Source organism: Chlamydotis macqueenii, chromosome 2 (genome assembly GCF_036417535.1).
Source record: "Chlamydotis macqueenii isolate bChlMac1 chromosome 2, bChlMac1.mat, whole genome shotgun sequence".
In the NCBI taxonomy this organism is placed as follows: domain Eukaryota; kingdom Metazoa; phylum Chordata; class Aves; order Otidiformes; family Otididae; genus Chlamydotis; species Chlamydotis macqueenii.
Window position 1 is genome coordinate 24543879 of NC_141557.1, and position 25343 is coordinate 24569221.

The 25343-nt window shown below is 42.6% G+C and overlaps 2 protein-coding genes across 7 annotated transcripts in view; one reads left to right on the top strand and one right to left on the bottom strand.

The window, feature by feature from the left end:
- Positions 1-281: 281 nt before the first annotated feature.
- On the bottom strand, positions 282-14657 carry LOC147601608 (uncharacterized). Its single transcript, XM_086740293.1, has 3 exons — positions 14576-14657; positions 1433-2195; positions 282-348 (listed from the first exon to the last, which is right to left on the bottom strand). The coding sequence occupies exons 1-3, from the start codon at positions 14655-14657 to the stop codon at positions 282-284; spliced, it is 912 nt and encodes a 303-aa protein (XP_086596419.1).
- The window catches only part of ANKIB1 (ankyrin repeat and IBR domain containing 1), a 102971-nt gene continuing 79234 nt past the window's right edge, over positions 1607-25343 (top strand). For all 6 annotated transcript variants that reach the window (XM_086742300.1, XM_086742299.1, XM_086742301.1 and 3 more), the window contains exon 1: positions 1607-2088. The gene's annotated coding sequence lies outside the window, so the exon portion shown is untranslated. The remainder of the gene's footprint in view (positions 2089-25343) is intronic.

The following is a 25343-nucleotide window of genomic DNA, read 5'->3' on the forward strand; positions in this document are numbered from 1 at the left end:
GAAAACTTTGCTTATCCTTCTGTTTATCCAAAAGTGACAATTCCTATAATCACAAAACTTTATGAAAATGATAGGGAAAACCTCCTATGGCTAAATCATCTCACATATCAGATTTGAGAAAGAAGGTCATAGCTGGCCATTAGCACCTTCCAGCTGATCATTTTCTCCATCTGCAAATGAACCCCCTTTCATTCCATATCATCAGTAAGCACGTGCTTTTTTGCTGATTAATCTCTGCACAGAGATTTTTAACTTTACTGTTTCTAGCCTCCTCACCTCTTCTAGGAGAAATAGAGGTCTTCAGATTCCCATGCCCTTAGTCCAGTATTTTTGCTGGGATCAGACCACCTGAAAACATATTAAAAAAACCCCAGCATAAATAACAAGCACGCACGTTTTCACCTTCAGTTAAGATCAGTACATCAGGTAGATGATTTAATGGTGGTACTTGAACAGTAATACCTAATAGAAAAATCTATTGATTCAATTACAGTAGCATCCAGAAACATTAAATAAGCAACACACTGACTTGTGAGAGCTCATACTTTGCGATATTAAGAATTTTGAAAGCAACAAGAAACAGCCCTCATGGCGAGCTTTCCTTAGATGTACTGGGATATACTGGGTTTGAGCCACAGGCTTGTGTGGAGGGAGCCTGTGCAGCCAGGGCTGGGCCACCTGGGCGGCAGAGGAATAGGCAGGGGGTGAACTCCCTCTGCACTAAATGCCGAGTAGGGTGAGGATGTCTGGGAAACAGACAGCCCTAACAGCTGCGATGTGACTCCCACAAAAGAAAAAAAAAAAAAAAAAAAACCAAAACAAACCCAGGGTGGAGTTGTAAGGATGGGACAATTACGATGACCGGCTTCAGGAGGCACCACCAGCGAACTGATCCGGACCAAATCTCGCTGCCGACAACGCGTCCCCGTCCCAAAGGATGCAAGTCTCCAGAACGTGCCTCAGCCGGGCTTCTCCCAGCGCCGCCGCCCCAGCAGCCCGGGACCGGCCGAGACGAGGCGGAAGATACGCGGCCGCGCATCCCCACTGGGGAGGCTGCCACTGCCGTGCCCGCCCCGCCGAGCGCAGGCCCCGCGGCCTCCTCCCGCGGCGCCGCCTCGCCTCGGCACGGCGAGACCGCCACCACGGAGGGGCCGGCCGCCGCCGGAGGAGCACGACGGGCGGGAATCAGCCCCGCGCCGCCAGTCCTTCCCGCTCCGGCGGCAGCCATCGCCCCCAGGTCCGCGCCTCACGGCCGGGAAACGCCCCCCGAACTTGCCCGGCCGCGCCCAGGAGCCGGTCGAGCACCAGCCCCCCTCCCCGGAGGGGTGCTCACACCGCAACCCCGCGCAGCGGGAACGGCTCCCACGTCCCCGGGACCGCCCCACTGGAGTGAGGGGCTGCTCTCCAGCCCCACTCGCTCACTCACTCCCACCTTCCTCGGTGGTGCCGGCCGTCGCCTCCCTCGCCGCATCCTCTCCCCGTACCCGCCGCCCAAGGCCCCGCGGACCGAGACGCGTCCCGCTCCGCCCCGCCCCGGCCCGGCCCCGCCCCGCTCCCTCCCCCGGCTTGGCGGATCCGCTTCCCGTCGGAGCCCCGCGGGCCTGGGCTGCCGATGAGTTTCCGGGTCGGCGGCCTGAACTTCTGCTGCTGCCGCCACCGGGTATTCACCGCGGGCGGAGAAAGAGGGAGAGAGACCGGGCTGCGGGCCGGGCCGGGAGCATGAGGCGTTGCTGGCAGGTAGAGAGGCGCTGAGGGGAAGCAGCCGCCCGGGCCCAGGGAGCGCCGCCGGCAGCTGTCAGCGCCGCCGAGAGCCGCCGCCGAACAAAGGGGCAGCGAAACGGCGGCCGCCGCAGCGCCCTGCCTGCGCGGAGGGAGCCTGGCCGCCGGGCCAGCACTGCCCACCGCTTCAGCCGCCGAGTGACAGCTCCGGCTGCCCGAAGCCCCGGCGGAGCGGGCACTCCAGAGGGCGCCGTATCCGGAGCGGGGCCGGGCAGAGGGAGAGAGGAGCGGCCGCTGAGCAAATGGAGGCACTGGGTGGCGGGCGCGGAGGCGCCGGGAACGGCCGGGGAGAGCCCCTGTGAGGAGCCGGTGAGTGCCCCGCGGCGCTGGCGCCCGTCCCGGCGCCGCCTGAGGAGGCTCGGGCGGGGTCCGCGGGGCTGCGAGAGGGCGAGGTGAGGCGAGTCCGGCCACGGGCGCTGCCGGGAGACTTTACACATCTGGGTGTCGGCAGCTGGTCGCAGCGCGGGTGGGGTGGGGTGGGCCGGGAGGCGGCTCCGGGGGTGCCGGAGGGGAGCGGGTGGGGAGCGGAGGAGGCGAAAGCAGAGAAGGTAAACAAGCCGCAGGTTATCGAGGCCGAGTCGTCCCCGGGGCGGCCGGTGTGGGGACGGCCCCCGGCAGCGCGGGCCCCGGCGGGCAGGGGGCTGTGGGGGGAGCGAAATGGAGGGAGGCGGCGGGCTGGGTTGTTTGGGGTGGGGGGGGGGAGGCCGCCTCCTGCCCAGGCTCTCGGCAGGCGCCGCGCCCCGCGGTGGCGGGGGGGGGAGGGGGTGTGTGTCCCCGCACGGGGACCGGCCAGGACCGTCGGAAAGTTTGGAGCTGCCCGGTGGCCTGGCTTTAGCCAGCTCCCGCTGTTGGGCCCATGCCCGCCTTGTTCGCAGCCTGGAAATCCTGGCTGGAAGGCACCAGGGAAACCGTGCGAGCGGCCGGAGTGGGAGCATGTGCTGCTGGGTGAGCTGTGGCAGCCCGACCCTGCTCCCGGGCTGGGTCGCGCCGTCCTGAACAACCTTATTTAATGAAACTGAACGCTCACGATCTAGTATTTAATTTTATTTTTCTCAGGGAAAAATGTGAGTTTTGATACTGTAACAGTTTTATGTAAGTGGCAGTGTCACTCTCCCCGGCATGTCTAAACACGTACTGGGAATTGGGCGACTTTTCAAAATGAAGAAGAACCTTGATAATTCATGACTGCTCAGTCTGTCTTTTATTTACAGCTCAAATAATAGGCAGAGGAAATGTGGAGTCACAAAAATGTGCTCTGCAGAGTAAGGCGCTAATACCACGGCATAAATTGTTTCCGTCATTGACTGCACTTTCTTCTTTGAGTGCATTTCTGTGCTTACCGGTTCCAGAAACAGAGTTTTGGTTGTAGACATAGCATCAGTAGGTGTAGTGTAATTTAAGTACATTTCCTGAAGGGAGAGGCCACTTTTGAGAGGATTATTAGCTGTAGAGGTTAGCAATGAGAAGAGACTGTGGCTGGCTTATACCTATGGGTGTTTTTTTCCTTACTTTTCATCTCTTTGGTTTTCAATATGAAATGTGGTGGATTAATTTCTCTTAAATCTCTCTTGGATATAGTGGAAAAATACTCTTCTTCCTTGGGGGGGGGGCGGGAAAAGCCTTAGTCATATGGAAAGCAACAGCATTTTTCGACTTGTAAGAACATGTGGCTTTTTTAGTTGAGGTGTCTACACAGAAGTGAAGTGGTAGAATTTATAGCAACTTTTTTTTTTTTTTTCCCTTTTCTGGGCATGGAAAGTGTAAATGGCTGTCCTTAAAAATAAGAGACCAAATTACAGAAGAGGCTTCTGGAGAATTTAATTCCAAGACTTTCTTTGGTCCTGTACTCAAGTGATTCCTTCTTTACCAAATTTTAGTTTAGTACTTAAACAAGATAATAAAATAGTTTAATAATACAACATATTATTCCTGAATAAAAATGTTACTAGAAATCTACTGAAAAGCTAAAGAGTGTTGGTGTGCCCTGTTTTCATATGTGTATATATATATATATATATGTAGATATGCATCAGCATATACATATACATATGAACATTCATCATTTATGAATGAAAATTATTTTTAAAAAAATAAAGAAAAAACCAAGAAAGAACAACAGTGGCACTGTTACAGTAATATTGGTATTGGTAGCCAAAAGACAAAAATTGAGCAAGTAAGTTTTCTGCAATCCCTCTAATTGTCACTTGTGCCATACACGTCTACACACTACTAGGTATGTACGTGTATGTGAGTACATGATTAGGCTTGTTGAAGAAACATGGAGTTTCCTAGACATAGTTATATATCTATGTATGTAAGTTTACACATATCTGTTATATATTAAAAAAAAATGGTTTTCGAAAATTTTATTATGTCGTTCACTATATAAGACCTTGTTAAAACTATGGCTGATTTAATGTCTTGAACCGTTTCTCACTTACTGGTCTTTGACACCTCTGCTGTGATTGGTTAGCACTATATTACTTTTTGTTTCGGTAATAGAGCTTTGTTTATCAATTGTTAACTAGTTTGGCTAGCAAGGTTTGGTGTTCTGGGGGATTTTGGTTTTCGTTTGGGGTTTTTTTTCTAGTAGGTTTGGGGAGTTCTTAGGTTTTTCGTGTGTTTTTAGTGGGGGTTATTTTGTGTATTTGTGCTTGTGGCGTGGTGTGTAGGTTTTATGGTTTGGTTTTTTTTTTAGCTTTGCCATTTAGATGTCATGTTGTTACTCTTACCTGACTAGTTAATTAATTTTAACTTGCAATCTGAAAACTTGAAGTTGCTCTCTGCAGTTGTCTGTTGAAGTTTGGTTGCCTTTGTGAAAGTGACTCATGCCGGTAAGAAAGAAAATGGAGAAGTTGAAGGTTACAAATAGGTGTGCTGAACCAGTTATGTTTGTAATCACATTGCTGTATTTGCATAATTGATAATGATACATAGCAAAGAGAAATCCGTTTTGCTTGAAGAGCAGCCCTGGGGAAATTCTGAAATGTTCAGAAGGATAGGGAAGACTATGTTGTCAACACCGTCATCATCAGACAAGACTTCTGTTGCTTTCCCTCCTTCCACCCAAAATACATGCTGCATACTTTTCCATGGAGTGTTATTGAAATCACATGTGTGTAAATTTTAGGGGCAAAGGATGTTTCTTGCAAGATTACATTACATTAAAAGTTCAAGCTGGAGAAGTCTGCCTAATGTTTAGAAACTGCTGTTTTTCTTCAGAACTGTTAAGTATCTTCCAGATTTAAAGTGGAACCAGTAAAAATAGTCTTTGCTTGTCACTGTGGAAGGCCAAGTGCGAGTTCCTCCACCTGGGCCAGGGCCATCTCCAATATCAATACAGACAAGGGGGATGAATGGATTGAGAGCTGCCCTGCAGAGAAGGGCTTGGGAATACTGGTGGACAGAAAACTGGACATGAGCTGCAATGTGTGTTTGCAGCCCAGAAGGCCAGCTACATCCTGGGCCACATCAAAAGAAGCATGGCCAGCAGGTCGAGGGAGGTGGTTCTGCCCCTCTGCTCTGCTCTCTTTGACACCTTCACCTGGAGTACTGCGTCCAGCTCTGGAGCCCCCAACATAAGGACAGGGACCTGTTAGAGCGGGTCCAGAGGCAGCCGCAAAGATGATCACGGGGCTGGAGCAGCTCTCCTGTAAGGACAGGCTGAGAGAGTTAGGGCTGTTCAGCCTGGAGAAAAGAAAACTCTGGGAAGACCTTATTGCAGCCTTCCAGTACTCAAAGGGGGCATATAGGAAGGACCTTTTTACCAGGGCTTGTAGTGACAAGACAAGGAGCAACTGTTTTAAACGGAAAGAAGGAAGATTTAGATTGCACATAAGGAAGAAATTTTTTACTATGAGGATGGTAAGACCCTGGAACAGATTGCTTAGAGAAGTTGTGGATGCCCCACCATTGTAAGTGTTCAAGGTCAGGTTGTACAGGTCTTTAAGCAGCCTAATCAGTCTGTGCCCATGGTAGGAGGGTTGAATGTGATGATCTTTAAAGGTTCCTTCCAACCCAAACCATTCTGTGATTGTGATTTTTTTTTTTTTTTTTTTTTTGAGGAATTTTAGATTGTCCTCTCTAATATCAGTGAAATGGTATGTTTTGCATTCCAGACTGTTTTAATTTGGTTTTGTATGTATGTGTATATCTATCTGTCTCATCTCAAAAAAATACTCAAAGTGGAATGCTATACAAATAAGTGTAGCAATAGCAGAATATCTTAAATTTAGTCCAAAAGTCACTTTAGAGGAAGACAGATGCTAGCCAGTTGCTTTGTTGTCTTTTTAAAAAATATTTTCTGAATTTCCTTTACCTTCCATGCTTTGTTAACAATACAGTCCTTACTTTCTGCTGCTTTGTTTTTAGTCTTGCATACCTTAAATTGTATTATGAAAATAAAAAGAAAGAAGTGTCTCTGTCAGCCAAGACCTTCTCTTATTGGTGTGCAGAGATGGTATGAGGGAGTCCTTGTTATTTCTCTGATACTCTTCCTGTATTCTTGTTTTTAGTCACTGAAAGCAATTTTCGGAAGTTGCAAGCCTCTTATATAATACAGGTTAACATTTCAAATTCACATTTATGTGTATCCTTAACTCTCCTGCTTTCCAAACAAGAGAATTGCCATGTTTTTAGTAAGACAGACACTTATTTTGACCTAAAGCTAATTTACAGTAGTACTAGTATCCTTGAATTTTCTTTAAGGGGTTTTGTTTGAGTTGCTTACGAGATATTTTCATTAGTGGTTTTGCTTTGATTTATATTTTAAAGCACATAGAGTCTGAACTCCGACTGTTGAAGGATAATTGCAGCAGAAATACGGTAAGGGATTGTAAGTGGATTACTACAGGGAAATAGAGGGGCCTCTCTGCTGAATGCCTGGGATCCTTCCTGGCTCATGTGGCTTTATGGAGCAGCTGCGTGACAATGTTGTCTGTAGAATTCCTCTTGGAACTTCTCTTGTTCAGTTCTGTGTTGACAAGGAAGATGAGGGGCCAAAATGAATTCTCTAAAAGTAGGTTTTATGTTGGTGTGTAAACTTGCACCTAGGAGGTAGTGTTTGCACACAGCCTGCACTGTAGTAACATTAGTCTTTGACCGTACGTTAGTGTAGTTTAAATATTACATCATGACAACTGAAGCCGTGTATTATTAATTACATATAAAATCGTTCTTATGTGCAGGCTTCTATGTTGGAGAAAGCTTTCTTAAATCTCTTGGGAAAATTCCCTACTAAGCAAGTTTAGCAGTGGCTCATGCTTACCGTTTTGACATACCTGAAAAAATTACAGGATGCACGAAACAGAAGATTCCCTATCCTCTCTCCACCTGACTGAACACAATTACTTAAGGGATAGGGGGCAATGGCGACAAGTTTCTGCCCGGCGTGTCTCCCCTGTGACCACCCTACCTTCCCAGCTGCCCTTGCCTAATAGGTACAAGGCTCTGCAAGTGGAACCGACCAATAATGAGGATGGTGGTTCATCTAGGTGGAGGTGTCACTGAGGTTAAGTTGGCCTACGCCCTGGGTCAAATCTGCTCTCATCAGGAGCAAAAGATGGGTCATTGTCATAGGAGACTCCCTTCTGAAGGGAACAGAAGGCCCAATATGCAAGTTCCTAGTTCTTACGAAGAACTTCCTAGTTCTTAGGAAGTCCGCTACCTCCCTGGGCCCAGGTTAAAGATGTGAAGAGAAAGATTCCTACCCTGGTATGGCCTTCAGATTATTATTAATTATGGATTTTTTTTTCAGGTAAGCAACAATGATGTTGCAACAAGAAATCCAAGGGCAATCAAGAGAGGCTTCAGGACCTTGGGACAACTGGGATCAGGAGAACAAGTAGTGTTCTCCTCTGTCCTTCCAGTTGCAGGGAACAATGAGGGAAGAAACAGGAAGAGCCAGCAGGCTAATACCTGTCTCTGAGCCTAGTGTAACTGGCGGAATTTGGAGGGTTTTCATCGGGGGTCAGTCTACATGACACCAGGCCTGGTGGCAACAGACAGGGTACGCCTGTCTCGAAGAGGGGAAGGGATCTTTGCACAGGAGTTAGCAGGGCTCATTGAAAGAGCTTTAAATTAGGTTTGAGAAGGGAAAGTGATAAAACCCAGCTCACTAGAGATAAGCCTGGAGGTGGTGTGCCAGTGTTTGAGAGACAATGTGCTAGTGAGGTCCTTCAGTCTACTATCTCAGTGAAGGTAGAGGATGGAGATCTATGTGTCAGGAAGGATGTAAGGGTTATTGATGTGTTAGAAACCATGGAAGTACGTGAGAATGGTCACATAGGAATTAGGGTTTCTCCCCCCAAAAAGATGGTGAGATCAGTAGCCCAATTGGAGTGCATCTACACCAATGCACACAGCATGGGCAACGAAGAGGAGGAGCTGGAAGCCGTTGTGCAGCAGAAGGCTGATATAGTTGCCATCACAGAAACATGGTGGGATGACTTGCACAACTGGTGTGCTGCAATGGATGGCTATGCTCCCTTCAGAAGGGATAGGTGAGGAAGGAGAGGTGATGGGGTAGCCCTGTATGTTAGGGGATGTTCTGATTGTCTAGAGCTTAATGGTGGTGATGATAGGGTTGAGTACTTATGGGTAAGAATCAGGGGGAAGGCCAACAAGGCAGATATCATGGTGGGAATCCCACCATGGGGGAAACCCAACCAGGATGAAGAGGAGATGAAATATTCTGTAAGCAGCTGGGAGAAGCCTCACAATCACTAGCCCTTGTTCTTGTGGGGAACTTCAACTTACCAGATATCTGCTGGAAATACAATACAGTGGAGAGGACACAGTTTAAGAAGTTCCTGGAGTGTGTGGAAGGTAACCTCCTGACACAGCTGGTATGGGAGCCAACTAGGGAAGGCGCTCTGCTGGACTCATTATTTGTGAACAGAGAAGGACTTGCGGATGATGTGATGGTTGGAGGCTGTCTTGGGCATAGTGATTACAAAATGACAGTTTTTGATTCTTGGAGAAGTAAGGAGAGGGTTTAGCAGAACTGCTACCTTGGACTTCCACAGGGCAGACTTTGGCCTGTTTAGGAAGCTGGTTGACAGAGTCCCTGGGATGGCAGTCCTGAAGGGCAAAGGAATCCAGGAAGGCTGGACATTCTTCAAGAAGGAAATCCTAAAGTTGCAGGACCAGGCCATCCCCATGTTTTGAAAGACGAGCCAGCAGGGAAGAAGACCGGCCTGAATGAACAGAGAGCTTTGGCTGGAAGTCAGGAAAAAAAAAAAGGGGGTTTATGACCTTTGGAAGAAGGGGCAGGCAACTCAGGAGGACTACAAGGATGCTGTGAGGTTATGCAGGGAGAAAATTAGAACGGCCAAAGCCCTACTAGAACTTAATCTGACTACTGCTGTAAAAGACAATTAAAAATGTGTCTATAAATATATGAGCAACAAAAGGAGGGCTAAGGAGAATCTCCATCCTTTATTGGATGCAGGAGAAACATTGCCATCAGGAAAAGGCTGTGGTACTTAATCTCTTCTTTGCCTCAGTCGTTAATAGTCAGACCAGTTATCCCCAGAACTGGAAGACGGGGATGGAGAGCAGAATGAACCCCCCATAACCCAGGAGGAAGCAGTTGGTGACCTGCTATGCCACCCGGCCACCCACAAGTCTGTGAGGCCAGATGGGATCCACCCATCTGAGTACTGAGGGAGCTGGCGGAGGAGCTTGCCAAGCTACTCTCCATCATTTATCAGCAGTTCTGGTTAACAGGGGAGGTCCCAGAAGCTTGGAGGCTTGCCAATGTGACGCCCATATACAAGAAGGGTTGTAAGGAGGATGTAGGGAACTACAGGCCTGTCAGCCTGACCTCAGTACCAGGGAACATTAAGGAGCGGTTAATCTTGAGTGTGTTCACCAGGCATGTGCAGGACAACCAGGGGATCAGGCCCAGCCAGTATAAGTTCATGAAGGGCAGGTCCTGCTTGACCAACCTGATCTCCTTCTATGACCAGGTGACCTGCCTAGTGGATGACAGAAAGGCTGTGGATGTGACCTATCTAGACTTCAGCAAAGCCTTTGACACTGTCTCCCACAGCATTCTTCTAGAGAAGCTGGTGGCTCATGGCTTGGACAGGCATACTCTTTGCTGAGAAAAAACTTTCTGGATGGCCAAGCCCTGAGAGTTGTGGTGAATGGAGTTAAATCGAATTGGCAGCTGGTCAAAAGTGGTGTTCCCCAGGGCTTGATTTTGGGGCCGGTTCTGTTTAATATCTTTGTCAATGATCTGGGTGAGGGGATCGAGTGCACCCTCAGTAAGATTGCAGACAATACCCAGTTGGGCAGGAGTGTTGATCTACCTCAGGATAGAAAGGCTCTGCAGAGGGACCTGGATCAATGGACCAAGGCCAACTGTATGAGGTTCAACAAGCCCAAGTGCTGGGTCCTGCACTTTGGTCCCAACAACCCCATGCAACGCTACAGGCTTGGGGAAGAGTGGCTGGAAAGCTGCCTGGTGGAAAAGAACCTGGGGGTGTTGGTTGACAGTCAGCTGAAGTGAGCCGGCAGTGTGCCCAGGTGGCCCAGAAGGCCATCCTGGCTTGTATCAGGAACTGTGTGGCCAGCAGGACTAGGGAAGTGATCGTGCGGCTGTACTTGTCACTGGTGAGGCTGCACCTCGAATACTGTGTGCAGTTTTGGGCCTCGCTACAAGAAGAACACTGAGTTGCTGGAGCACATCCAGAGAAGGGCAATGAAGCTGGTGAAGGGTTGAGAACACACATCTTATGAGGAGCGGCTGAGGGAACTGAAGTTGTTTAATCTGGAGAAGAGGAGGCTGAGGGAAGACCTTATTACTCTCTACAACTACCTGAAAGGAGATTGTAACGAGGTGAGTGTCAGTCTTTTTTTCCCAAGTAACTAGCGATAGGACGAGAGGAAATGGCCTGAAGTTGCTTCAGGGGAGATTTAGATTGGCTATTAGGAAAAAATTCTTGACTGAAAGAGTGGTCAGGCACTGGAACAGGCTGCCCGCGGAGGTAGTGGAGTTACCATCCATGAAGGTATTTAGAAGATGTGTAGATGCGGTGCTTAGATGTCGTCTTAAAGGTCTTCTATGTGATTCTATGATTCCAACTTCTGAGGTGTAGTCTGCCATGTTATTGGCAGCTTTTTCTCTGTATCTCTTTGTTGCATTTTGGTTTTCCTTTTCTCTCCAGCAAAAATAACAACAAAATATATTCAATTTTGACATATGCTTTTATTGTGAAAATAGCACCCCAGAAGCATTCCAAAAAGACTTTTGGAAATACTGCAGTCACCAAGTTCCATGGAATAAGGACTGTCATGTGGTAGCCAAATGGTGTATATTCATTTTAAAGGAGTGTTTTTAAACTGCTGTTTTTAAGCCACCTAGTTTTTGCTTTATAATAACGGCTGTGGTCAAAGATACAGTCTAGGCATTTCCGAGTCACTGGTATTTTGAGTGAATCCTTAAGTTTGCTGGAATGATCTGAACTATTCCATTTATATTTACAGCTGACAGTCTGTAAGGTGGAGGCATAACTCTCTCTCACTTCAGCATTCTGAAACAAAGCACAGTTTAGAGGAAAAGATCAGGAATGATCGATTTCTGGGCCATCTGCAGGATTGTATACAGTACAAGTTGGTCTGAGAACTTTCACTTCTACTAACTGGACAACAGGCTTTGAAAACCAAAGGAACCTAAAGAGAGTTATTTTGCTATCAAAGACCAATTGGTCGTAGATTATTCTCCCTATTAAGCAAGAAAGTAAATTGCTGCTTGTATACCTCATACATAAAACTTTAAGAAATGTTTGTAACTTTGGGCCATTTTTCTGCAATGTGGAGTATTTAAGTGTGGAGGGTTTTTTTTCAGGAGTCATTATCAGAGGTAGGAAGATAATAAATGCTTATTAAAGAAAAGATCCATCACTTGTTTCCAAATTCTGGATTAATTTAAGATTCTAAAATACATTTCATGGAGGTAGATTTTTTCTTCATGTAGTGTCTTTAAATCTGATGCATTTAAATCCTTTTCCATGCAAGTTAATGAAAGTATAACTTATTGATAAGAGTTTTTTTTAATATCCTTTAACCATGATAGCTACTGCTATTGAGGTTTGTGTTATTTCTTTTCTATGCAGTGTCTCTGCCATATCTTGTAGGAGTTATTCTTAGTGTTATTTTAGTGTTTACTCTGTATTTTTATACATAGTGTTCTAGCTACTGAGTATTTGTTCTTGTTTTTCTTGCTTTTCTTCTTTCTGTCTCTTCCCCCTTATTTTTCCCATTATTGTTTTCTGTTTCATTGTTGTCTTGTACCTCTTGAAGCAAAGGTTCATTTCTTCTGTTGACAAAATGAATGGCTTGTAGCTTTGATCTGCTCTTGCAGAACATTTTAATGGAGTCAGGATTGTCTTCAGCATCATCTGCTGTGATAATGGCTGGTACACTGTGTTATACTTACCTGATGCCTCTGTCTCATGAAGTTAATTGGACAGGTGACACCTTTGTAGACAAAGCTGTGGTGTTGAAGTTGTTTGGTTGGGGTTTTTTTTGTTTTTTTTTTTTTTTTAGCACTGTCAATGATTTGGCACTTCTTTGCTGGCAGAAATTCTACCAGTTCTTGGCAGATGAAAGCATAAAAAGAGACACATAGTCTACCACAGGCTGTGAAGCAGAGCACTAGCAAGAAGTAATATAAACTAAGGGTAAATTAACTCAAGTGGGCAAGTTTTTATGTGAATACTGGTCTGAATTAAGATTTAACTGTAATTCACATAGAATTAAAGGTTATAGAGAAGAAAACATTATTTTGTTTTGGCTTGGTTTGACTCAGACTCTGATGGATTGTGTCAGCTGGGGGTAACCTGTGAGTTAACTTACTTGAAAAGTGGTAAAAGGATGATTGTGGCTAATTGTGAAAATTCTTACACAGTTTAATTGTGTGATAATTGTCTTAAACAGTAAAATACTAACTTTTGAAAAATGTGCTGTTGGAATGTTGGTGATCTCCTCCTCCCCCCTCCCACACCTCCCCCTTTAAAAAAAAAAATAAATAAATGAAAGATGACTTGAGGAAAGATACAGCTTTGGAGGTTTCAGAGCCATTTCTGGGAAAATACACTTAAATTTAACATTTATAATGCTAATTATGTCTATACCAATGTCATTTTTTTTGACTGTTTTATATACTTTGTATTCAATTGCAGTTAAATGTAAACATAAGGTGGAAACTGATTCTCTGCCCCAAATACTTCACCTGATGATCACTATTCTTGGAATTTAGCATAGAAAATAATTGGATTTTTCTGGTTTATAAATACAATTCTGCTTTAAAAACAGGCTCTGTTAGTTCTTACAGCAGGTACTTTAAGTGACTGTAGGAACATCATGTCCTGTTTGCGTGCAGCTGCTTTTGGTCCTGATAGTAAATTACTACAAATGAAATAACTTAGTGGAGAAAATTGTATTTGTTATATTTATTAGTTTGAGCTGTGTTTACAGTCCACTTGAGGCCTTCTCCTCAAGGAGATTTCACAGATGTTAACTGAGGTAGCCATCCCCACACTTCCCTTCTGTTTCAAATTAGGAATTTTGAAGGCAAAGTTAAAAATGGTGTATTTATATGAAGGCTGTTGTGGAGAAACTCAAAATCTGACTGTATTGAAAAGCAAGAGTGCATTTGTTAAGATGCACTGGTGATGATAATGATGATAGAAATGTTTCCTGTTATGAACCAGCCTTTGGAGAAATAGCTGAAAAAATATGAGAAAATATCGTTATATATACTTGTCTATGTTTTTGCACTACCATTATATTAAATACTGGTTCTATTAAAATTTCTCATAGGCTTTAGAATAGGAAATGTAGGGCTGTTGTAATTTACCAGTGAACTCTTCTCTGTACTAAGGGTTTGATTGTTACTGTAGTACTGTGGTATGCAGTTGTGTACTTTTATTAGCTCCTATGTGTGTAAAATATAAAAATAAAATATATGGAAGGCTGGATGCACATCAGAACTAATTTTCAGCAGTAGCAACCTGTAAATGCTGTCACAATAGAATTTTCCTCTGAAATGTTCTTTTTCTTTTTACCTTGTCTGTGTAAATTACTTGCAGAGTTGTTACTTTTAAAGGATTTTTTCAAATAATCTCGGTGGCTCTGCTGTGTTCTAGATCCTAAGCAGCTGGGGGACAAGCAAATATATTAATCTCCAGTTAACTTTCTGTTATGTTGAAAGACTACAGATAGGCATGTAGAAATATCCTGGCAGAGCAAAGCCCAGAGGATTTCTTCATAGTCTATCAAAATGGTGAATTCCATCAGTGTCTTGAAGAAACTGCGGAAGTGTAGCTACTAAACTATGAAGACCTAATAATGCAGGTTATAAGTTTTAACATTTTAAAGAACTTAACTTACTGACTGATACAGTTTCGTTCACATTTGCTAAACAGTTGAAGTTATCTCTGTACCCATAGGGTACTTTAAAGCTCAGACATTGAGACACAGCTATATACCAGCTTTCGTGGTAGCAGAACATGTGGCTCTTCAGCAATGATCTGGCACATTTATTCTGTAGAAATAGTTCCACTAAAAAAATTGTAATACCAAATAATCCAGGCCTGAGCAGCATTGTGAGTTATATATGATTCTAAGATAAAGCATTCTTTATTTGTGAAAGAACTCTGGTTACTTCCATTTTCTGAAAGCTTGTCTGTGGAGGCACACACTCCGTAAACTGAGATATTGCTAACAGCTCTGTAGCTTTTTGCAGTACAAATATACAATGGCTCTTAATTTAAGCCCTTTTCCCTACCTTCTTGAGAGTCACTGGCACAGATACTTCGTGTATTTAGTTCTCCGTATTTAGAAGGATGTGTTGGAGATAATTCTTTCATTGGAGCTATTTCAATGAGTCACCAAGTGCAAACTGCCTATTAAAAAAAAATAATACTGAAGAGGCTTTATTTGGTGGCTTGTGTATTGAAATACAAGTTCTTTGTGACATCCCATTTACCAACCTGTTAATTAGTTAAAATTAAACTGCTTAGAAGTCCTTTATCCTTTTCAGGGCATGATAATTAGTATTCAGTAAGATTGAATAGTGCAGCTTTTAATTTATAGTCTTCATTAACTACCTGGATGAGGTGGTGGAATGCGCCACTTGCAAGCTTGTTGATGACACCAGGTTGTGTGTGCTGGAGGGTAGGGCTGCTCCTCTGAGGGACCTCGACAAGCTGGAGAAATGGGCTGACAGGAACTTTATGGTGTTCAACAAGGAGTCTGAAGATTGAAACAGAGTAACGCTGTGCAGTAGTACGTGCTGGAAACCAGTGGTTAGAAAGCGACATTGCAGCAAATGACATCACTTTCCTGGTGGACTCCAAGTTGAATGTGAGTCAGCCATTGGCCTTCACTTAGCAAGAATGAAGCCAGTAGCTGAGTATTTCTGTGAGTATTTCTGTCAGCTTGGTGTTTGTGTGAGTGCATCTGAAACAGTGTCTAGTTTTTTGCTCCCAGGTATAGGAGAGATGCTAATGTACTGGAGCAGGTCTAGAGGAAGACTGCCAAGACAATGAGGATGCAGGAGCACCTGATGTAAAAAAGGGGAGCTGGAAGAGCTGAGTGTACTCGGTGTTCAGAGAAGACTAGGGGAAGGATCTTGTTTTGTATTAATGTGGGGAGTACAGAGAAGACAGAACTGCTCTTCTTGGAGGAGCTGCGTAACAGGGCTAGAAGCAATGGAAAAAGTTCCAACAAGGGATGTTTCAATTAGATATTAAGAAAAGATTTACACCATGAGGATAGGTTGCAAGGAAAGGCTGTGGGATCTCCATCCTTAGAGATGCTGTGAACTTAATTGAGAACAGCTTTGAGCAGCCTTTGAAGCTTTGAAGATTGCACTGGGTAGAGGATTGAAGCAGTTGAAATCCAGAGGTTCCTTCCAGTGTAAATAAGTGCTTGCTCTGTGTCAGATTATGATTTCACAACCAACCGTTTTCTCCCTCCTTTGCTTACAACTGATTGTGGCCCAAGTGAAGTGTGTTGCCCAGAGGGCTGTGGAGCTTCATAGAAGAGAACAATATGATTATCTTATGTAAATTGTACTGTACAGCACAAACGCTGTTTTTTAACCTGACTGCGGCATAGGCAAAGATTTGAAGTGATTAGTTTAGTGCTTTGAATTATCACATGTGTCTCTAATGAAATAAGACTAATTCTGAATGAGGTATCTTTTTTTCCCAGGGTTTTGTATTTTTAAATAATGTTGGTTGGTTGGTTTGTTTGGTGGGTTTTTTTTGTTTTTTTTCTGTAATATGACTTTAAATCACTTTCCTGCTATGCCAAAGTAGCCCAATTTCTTGTGCATCCATTCAGGCAATGAAATAAATGCACAACTGTAATTGGAATATAGGCTTATTCTGTTGTTATTTGTTTGTTGAAGTTGTGGGTTGGGGTTTTTTTGTTTTTTTTTTTTTTGTTGGTTTTTTTCAGATTCATGAATCCAGACTTTCTCATAAGCAAGTTGCCTGAGGTCTGTACTTATTTACTTAGTAAAGAAATATAAAGTTAAATTAATTTGTCTGGAATGGGAGTTAGACAGGCAGCATGTTCCAGTATAAAACACTTTGTTGTAATGTTTAACTAAAAAGAAATAATTTGGAGGTTTTAGTCTCTGTTACTCTGCATGTTATTGCAATGTAAAATAAGCAAATGTGAATAAGAGTCACATAATTTTACTGTAAGGGCTAAGTAAAATGGCTATTGATTTGGTCTTTGTTTCATAGAAATACCTTTTAAGTTCAGTCTCACTGAGCTCAATTCAGAAATCCTGTTGATTTTTTTTTTTTTTTTTCCCCCCTATTATATATACGAGTGAGGAATCAGTATGGAGAATGAGAGTTTTAAAATCAGTCTCTAAGAAGGTGAACGGTTATTTCCCTCTCTCTCACACACACACACACTTGTTTTAGCTATTCATATGGTTTTCTAAGAAGAGAATGAGTCAAGTTTCTCATAAATTACTCACAAGCCTTAAAAATATACTGAATTAACTTCAGTTTTGTAGGTTGTGGGATCAGGGTAGCCATGAGGAGTGTGGCATAACTATGTCCTTCATTGTTTTGCAAATATACAAAGGTTCTCAATTTTAGCATCTACTCATGAGTGTGAGGGAAGAAATCCTAAACACCAAAATCATGTGTTTCCTTGGAATAATTTCTGTACGAATTATACAATTTCTAGCAAAACCAGACAGTATTTTCTGGGTGTCTTCAGCATGTTTTAGCTCCTTCAAAGTAATGATGACATGCAGATCAAAGCAGGCTGGGTTAGTGCTAAATGGAGTTATTAAAAAAAGTTTCTTTTTGAAATTTAAAACCTCAGTATGAATTTTGAACAAAAAAAAAAAAAAATATTCCCGAACTAGTCTACCCACGGCTTACTGTGAAAACAAATGCTTTCACATTCCTGAAGCCAGACAGTCCACCCTAATCACACCTTGCTTTAGCTATTGTATGCTTTGTTTTCCCTGACCTGCTTACTCTAACTTGGATGATTCCCATTGTTCCTTTCCAATCTGCCCACCCAGCTGCTCTATCCAAACAGCTGTAACCAAGGGCACCCAAGAAATGTTCTGCAGTTTCCTACAATTGAGGATGCTTCTGATAAAGAATTGTTTCTCTTTCTATTTTAAATGTGTTGCGTTCTTAAAAATGGAAATGATTTGAAAGTTTGTCCACACAGAATTGAAGACCTGAAAGCAGTACTCTGTTTTTAAAAAGGATTCAATGGGACATGAGACTGTAAGATGTAAAGTTTTGGCTTTTTAAAAATAGTTTACCATTCTAATTGATTAAGCAAATAAAATTACCATGTTATGCAGACAGTTGATTACATCCTGAAAATGAGCAAACTATTGCATAGGTGGATTATGGGTCTTTTGGAATAGATGGTTCCAGCATCCCTGATTCCTGGAGCTTTCCAGCCTTATGCCCTTCTGCTGCAATATGATATGTTTTCATACAAACCTCCATTTGAAAAGGGAGCCTTTTATAGTTATTTCATCTCTTTCTAGAGGCATATTTCTTGTTATTGTATGTTGTTAGTCATGGCTGTTCTTCAGAGTGCTTCAGAGGGTGCTTGTTTCAGAGATGCTTCTTACTTCTATTGTAATACAAATACTGTTCCACTTCTCTCACATCTTGTCTGTTGCTCTTTTCCCCGTTCTGAATCTTCTAGAGAGCAGTTTAATGCAATTAGAACACACTTCTTGCTATGCAGGATGTTATATGAGTACATAGGGTGACACCAGCGTAGATTTTTAAAGGTGTTTGTGCCTGTTTAAATTTTTAGGAGACCATAAGACTTAAATCCTCTGATGAATACCTCAACCCTATTGATAAAATATTGTTGTTTCTACATATCCACCAACAATTGAAAATCTGGTCCATGGATTGTTTCCTACCAAGTTTTAACTCTGTTACAAAATAATGATGCAACAGGATATACCATATAGGATGGAAAGAAGAGATGACTGTCCGTTGTTAAACTTCACTGTTTCCCAAAGTGTAAACGGATAGGGACTGCATTAGACATATTTCTCACTGCCCCCTGACCTTCAAGAATGTTTCTTCCAAAAGCTTTGGGCCAGTTTAGTAGAGTTTGTTCTCACCAGAGTCCTGCTGGGCCTCCTGCAGCTAAAACAAACACCTTTCACCAGTACCTTCTTGCCCCACTCCTGCTTTTTGCCTGCCAGGATAGCAGAGCTTGGATGTCTGTGCCCTCTGGTAAATGCAAGCTCACCCGTGTGCTTTCACTGCCTGTTGGACAGTAATTCCAGTTGTCTTTCCACCTAGGTCTTGCTTGCCTGGCATGAGGCACTGGAACAGCATCTGCTGCTGCTATTAACGATCATCGGGGTTTTTTTTGTGTGAGATTAAAACTGCACTCAGATGCAGGTACCAGTTCCGCTGACATTTTTGGAAAGGGCTAGGGTGAAGTTGCTGTATCAGTTATCCATTGGGAATTTGCATCCTGATACAGTTTGGTACTCCTTTGTACACAGCTCAGCATGGGGACTTGCAAGCTTGGGTGCAGTTTGCAGCAGCTGATGCCTGCTCTGTATCTGCAGTCTCGTGCTCCACCCAGCTATGTCCTCCAGTCCGTGCTCCGTCCACCACCCCCTCTGAATGCCCTGCCACTGTCAGAGTTCTAGCTGATAAAATAATGTTGGGCAACAGGAGAAATTTCCTGAAAACTGTTTTGACTTTAACTAATGCAGTGGTGCTGGTGTATTCCTGCCTTGCCTCCAGCAGCCAAACAACTGGGCTTTGCAGAGTTTTCACATTGCTGGTGTTTCTGTTTCTGTGTGCACTTCAGTTTGAACAAACACTGTTTTGAAAGTGTTTCAACTCTTTACAGTATGCAGTGGTACAAATAATCCTGCCTCCCTATCACTGCTGCCGTGCTCTGGCCTTTTGGACCATCAGCATCCAGGAAGAAAACCCAAGAGGGAACTGATCTGAGTTACAGCTGTTCTGCTTCTCTGTGCAGTCACAAAGGCACATGCCAGTACAAAAGAGGGGAAATTGCGGGAATATGGACTAACAGAAGAGGTGGATCAGAAACAGAAAGGGCAGGATCAGCTCTGGTGTCGATTAAAACCACTTTAGGAACTACAGTCTAAGTTTCTCAAACAACATTAGCATCATAAAAAAATAATGGAGGCAGATTTCCAGCTTCCTGAGTGCATCCTTCATAATAACTATAAAAATGACTACAATTTCTGAAGCTTTCAGGGAAGTCCCATCACACACTGATCTGAGCAGCGATACTAGGGAACTGGACCTGGAGAAGTAGAGCAAGCCAAGACATGAAGAAGTGTAGGGAAAAAATAAATGCCCTGTCTTTTGGGAGGGGAGAGAGCGGCGGATGGTGGTGGTGGTTCTCTTGTGGTGCCTTTTACTTTACAAGCAGGAGGAACTATTCTTAAATAAGTGTCTGTGTGTTACGTTGGCACTGGAGCAGGTTTTTCATAAAATGTTCACCAAGTGATTCCTGAGCATCACAACTCTCTGAGCCACCGAAACCAATACAGCCGGTTCTCCCAGCTTATGTCTCATCTACCACTGCTTGCTTTTGCTCCTGCAGATGTGTGTAAGGAAACTGGCAGTGGGATTCTTCTTCTGACAAACTCTGTATTCTTGGACCTTACCCCAGTGGATTTCTGTCTCACTTTCAGGCAGCCAAATACAAGTTGTACCAGTACCTAGCGAATGCTGGATTGATAATTGAACTTCTCCTAGTGATAGGTCAGGCTACTTAAGAACAGCTTTACCAGTCATGGTAGAGGAAGGTCAATGGGCTTGTCAAGTTGAGAGAGAGATGCGGTGACTTGACCGACAGCCGTAAGCGTGCTGTTTTATGTAAGCAGACTGGATTGCGTACCCTCAGGTGGCCATGCGCTGTCTTCAGCTGGATGTCTGCTGTCACTGCTTTGCAGCCAGGTTTGGTAGACATCAAAGTAAAAGTCTTGCCTTATGTGAGGAGGCATGCCTAGATATGGAGGCAGCAGGAAGGGACCGCATGTCGTAGTCACAGCAGCACCACCATGACGGGGAAAGCCCATGTGCAGATGTCCTCTGTGACTTTGTGAGCAGCGTTCAGAAATAGCACTGGCTAAGAACCTCCTGTGTGGTGTCACTGACACCTCCCAAGTCAGGAGGATGACCTGGATCTTTCTGTGCTGCAGGACTTCTCTGTCTAATGTAGCAGCAAATAAGGGACACAGAGATCCTAATAATCACCTTGCCCAACCAGAAGTACTGGATCCACCGGTGAGCATTCTGTGTTTGCAGCACGGTCAGTCGTTCTTTTCTTATGACTCTGGGAACCGTATGGAGTGGACGTGGAAGGAACAGAGTCAGTGATGGACACAGCCTGGGCTGTGTTAACTCCACATTATATATTTTGATACTAGATGGGCTCATGGGCAAGCAGTATAAGAAACAAAGAGTATGTAAGTCTAGTAAATGCTGCTTTTCAGAACACATACTTGCTGGCACAGTAACTGGCTGTAAAACGAGGTGAGGCAGAATCTTCACAGCCAAAAAAAAAAAAAAAATCCTGCAAAAACTTGGGCAGTATACAAAGGTGAATTAGTGGACAAGGCATGAGATTATCTTGGCTACTGGATAGCAAGCCTAAGGCTTTTGCTGTGGGTGAGGAACATTACTGTATGACCATTAGCAATCTGATATGGAACAGGCTTAAATCTGGTACCTCAAATGATCCAATTCTATGGCAATTCAACATACTGTAAAATTACAATCTAAAGCTTTTTATAATTATTCCTTTTTTTTAGACTACAGTGTTCTGATTTGAAGCGTAAAAAGTAAAGTATTTCCTAACTGGTATGTTAAACTGTATAATTAGCATTGAATGCTTAAAGCTGTTTCTGGATGGAGGAATTTTCTCCTTCATGTTGGGAAGTCCAGTAAAATTTTTCAGGTATGCCTTTCAAGTATTTTCTGTGAGAAGTGTCTCCATATTCTTCCCCAACAAACATGAAGTGGAAAAGAGCAGTATTAAGAAAGGTTTACAGACTACAGGAGAGCATGAGAACAGCAGAATTGTGGGGAAGAGGGGTGATTTTTTTGGCAAGTTTCCTTTTATTTATTGTTGCTATGAAGTAGAGAGGAGTAAGGAAAAGCAAGGTGTGTGTATATGATACCACAAACATATCAGAGTAGGGGAAAAAACACACAAGACTTTTTATGCTTTCGTTTCTCTTTTGTAGCATCTGGCTACAATATTTCTTTGATAATTCATTATCTCTCTGTGAGAGAGATCTTTCATGAGAAGATGGGGAGGGAAGTCTAAAATAGTTCTATGCTCTTGAAACACAGAATATGACTCCTCCATCTTATTGTAAAAAAAAAAAAAAAAAAATTCTGGATGTGCTTTACGGGTTTCCCTCGTTCTGACTGAAGCAAGGTAAAAGAAGATTAGCATAGACACCATCCCTTTGTCAAGTATCGTTTGCCAAAGTGAGATATACTTACTTGGTGATGAAAGCCAGGATCTAATTTTGTAGGTCTGATCTCAGAACTGTCAGTCTGTTGAATCTTGTGGAAAAGCTGTGGAGACTCTGTTTCAGGTTATTTTTCTCAGTGCAAATGTGGTTTTCTTTAGTAGACTTTTTGATAATTAAAACTGTGCAAAACCCCTGCATTTTGTGATGTTTAACATCTCTCTTAAGAACTAACCTGGTGCCAGATTACTGGAGGTGAGTTAACATGGTGCAATTTTTAAAAGATTCCATGAGAGGCTTGTGGAACAGCATATGCGTAAGCCTGATACATGTTTCTGCAATATCAGTAGAAATGATGTAATAACTGACCAAATTAGCAGGCACGTGGATAAATGTGATGTCCCAAGGAACAGTCAGCATAGCATCGTAAGGGAAGTCTGGTCGCAGAAACATACTGAAATTCTTTGAAGAAGTTAGCAGGGAAAATGCATTTGATATAATCTGCTTGGGTTTTCAAGGGGCATTTCACACAATCCATTGCTTAGAAGTCTTATAGAGTCCAAACAGCTTTGGGAAAGGAGGAGAGTCCATTGCACGCAGAAGTCACTGGTTAAAAGATAGGAAACGGGTAGGAATAAAGAAACAGTTTTCGCGGTGGTTGAAGGTTACTGATGGAGTCTCAGATGGATCAGTGCTAGCACCTCTGCTGTTTAATGTGAGGACAAATTATCCGGAAAAGGTAGTAAGTAGTGAGATTATAGTCTCCAGATAATACTACAAACACGGTGTCAACTGCAAAAGAATTTTATGAGACACAATGGTAAATAGCGTATGAAAATCAATATAGCTAGAGGTGAAAGATTCACATGGTTGGGGGGAAAAAACAGCACCTAAATTTATATGGAATATTTTACTCTTAATTATTACCACTCAGGAGCAAGATCTTGAGGTTATAATAAGAACTCTGAAGAAAATCTGCTTAGTCCTTAGTACCAGTCCAAAAAGTAAATCAAATGTTGAAAGAGTAGAGACCATGCCAGGTCTTTACCAGCAGGTAAATCCAAGCATTTTGCATGTTGTACACAGCTCCTCGTCTTCTAACTTAGAAAGGTGTTAGTAGTATTGGAAATAGATCAGAAAAAGCAAAAAGTATCCTAAAAGTTGCACAGAATCCATTCCTTAAGAATTGGGGTTAATAATTCTCTAAAAGAACAAAAGATTGGTGTGACAGAAGGGTGATCACCTGTAAAAGGTGATATGATAGAAATGTCTAAAATCGCAAGCGGACTGGAGAGAGTAAATAGGAGTAGTTTTTTGCTGTCTACCTGTCAGTTCTTGGAGACGGTGAAAATGAGATTTAACAAGTGGCAGGTTAAAAACAGATGTTTCCTCAAAATGAATAGTTAAGCTGCGAAATTTCAGGATGCTTTGGCTGTTAACATTTTCCATAGATTCAGGGAGTTTTTGAACAAATTAATGGAAGAAAAATGCATTACAGGTTATTAGTATAAAACAGCACATCTGGCTCAAGGATTCATCAAGTGGTTAATTGCCAAAGACTGGAGGAGTATTGTGGAAAGTATCAGTTCTCACTTGCCCAGTTTTTGTACTTTTAATTGGTATACTCTGCTGGCAACTCTCTGGACAAAGGTATTAGTTGAGAAGTGTCTCATCCAGTACAGTCATCATTGTAACAGCAAAGGACTCTTACGAGTCTTTGTCAGACCTATAGTCACTTTTAATTTATACTATAACCTTTCCAAATCTGCAGAGCTGAAAAACACCCTATGGGTTTTGCTTTTACATTTTGTAAAAACTTGTCTAATTTTTTGTAATTCCTCTTTTTTTTTAGCTTAGTAATGAAGCTACAAAAAGCTGATTAAAGTTTTTATTTTTTTTAGTCTGCTGTAGAAACCAGATAATTTTTCAGATTTCCAAAATGAATATCAATTGAACCCATTATCTCAGGAACTATTAACTCCAAGAATCTATTACAGTTTTTGGTCTATTGGACACTGTGGATGCAAGCAATGAGAATGCTCATGAGTAAATATGATTGATGAAGAATTCTGATTTCAGGACAAGGTCGATAACTTAGTTGCTGGACTAAAGAAATTTCTTCCCTTAGCAGATTGTTCATTGTGTAATTAAGCTTTTTACAGCTGTTTCTGTAATATATAGAACTGACTGCTAACAGGAAAGATAATGGATTATATCAATTTCTGAAGTTGCGATCCAGGAAAACAGTTTCTCTGTAGCATGCAGAAGAGGGTAAATAAAACAGAGGAATTAAACTGCTGCAGGTCTTCAACATCTTTTTAGCTTGTTCTGGTGTTACATCCACAGAATTCCCCTGGAGGAGATATCCAAGATTCTGATGGAAGTTCAGCACCATCCTGATCCTTCTGATTACTCAAATCTTCATCTTTACAAGCATAGGGATAGGAGCCCTTCCTGTCATCAAGGATTCTTAATTTCTTAGTACCCAAACCTTGTTCTCTTTCTTCTGTTAAAAGTCATGGATTCTTGGGGCACTAGTTTTCGTACAGAAACTGTTGCTCTACCTCTTTATCTTTTGCTGTATCAGGTAGCCATTTACCCAGGTCAAACATTTCTTTGATATAATAGTTTCAGATCATTAAATTTGGCTGAGATTGTATCTTGCCCCAGATACCTTTGAACAGCCTTCTTGCCTGCCTTCTCTTAGCTTTTAGCACAACTGCAGGATGATGTCCAAACAGATGTCTTGATGTCGTTTAATCCAAACACATGTAAGGTGCTGTTAAATTACTGCATTGGGGACAAAGAAAATTTTTAAAAGACTTTGGCTGAAGGAAGAGTAATTTTGTTATATAGACTGCTTAGTGAAGCGTGCTATGATGTACCTGTGTGCTAAACCAATAAGACAAAACCATTCCTGGCTTTCTACAACAGTATTGCAATAATTTAAAATGAAAACCTACTGCAAACTGGTTAGCCTTAATCAGTAGAAATGCCTTTGGATTTGTTGGAGTACAGATACTCTTTGATTATGACACATTTCTGCATGAACAGAGAGTTGTTTTCAGACGTAATAAGAAACTGAAACAGTGGATGCAATAGTGAAATGTTCCAGCAGACACAGGATGTAAGAATCTGGTGACTTGAATGTTGTGGTTTAGAATATAAAGAAAATATTTATATCAAAGTTTTGCTGTTTAAGAAAGGAGGACTTTTAAAAGAACGATTTAAAAAAAAAAAAGTAGATCTGTGTTCACTAATATTATTTGGGCATGTGAGCTGAAGTGTATGCCAGGCAGGAGTGAGCAGAAAACTCCCTGGTTGATAACACCCAAACTTCTCAGCAACATTAGCTGCGAAATGAATGTAGAAAAAGTGAGATTAAAATCTATTTTATTTCTATTGTAGAGCATCTGCTTTCTTTACTTACGGCTCAGATTTTTAACATAAATACTAATTTTAAACTAATAATGCAGAGCTGAAAAACACCCTATGGGTTTTGCTTTTATATTTTGTAAAGACTTGTCTAATTTTTTGTAATTTGGTAATT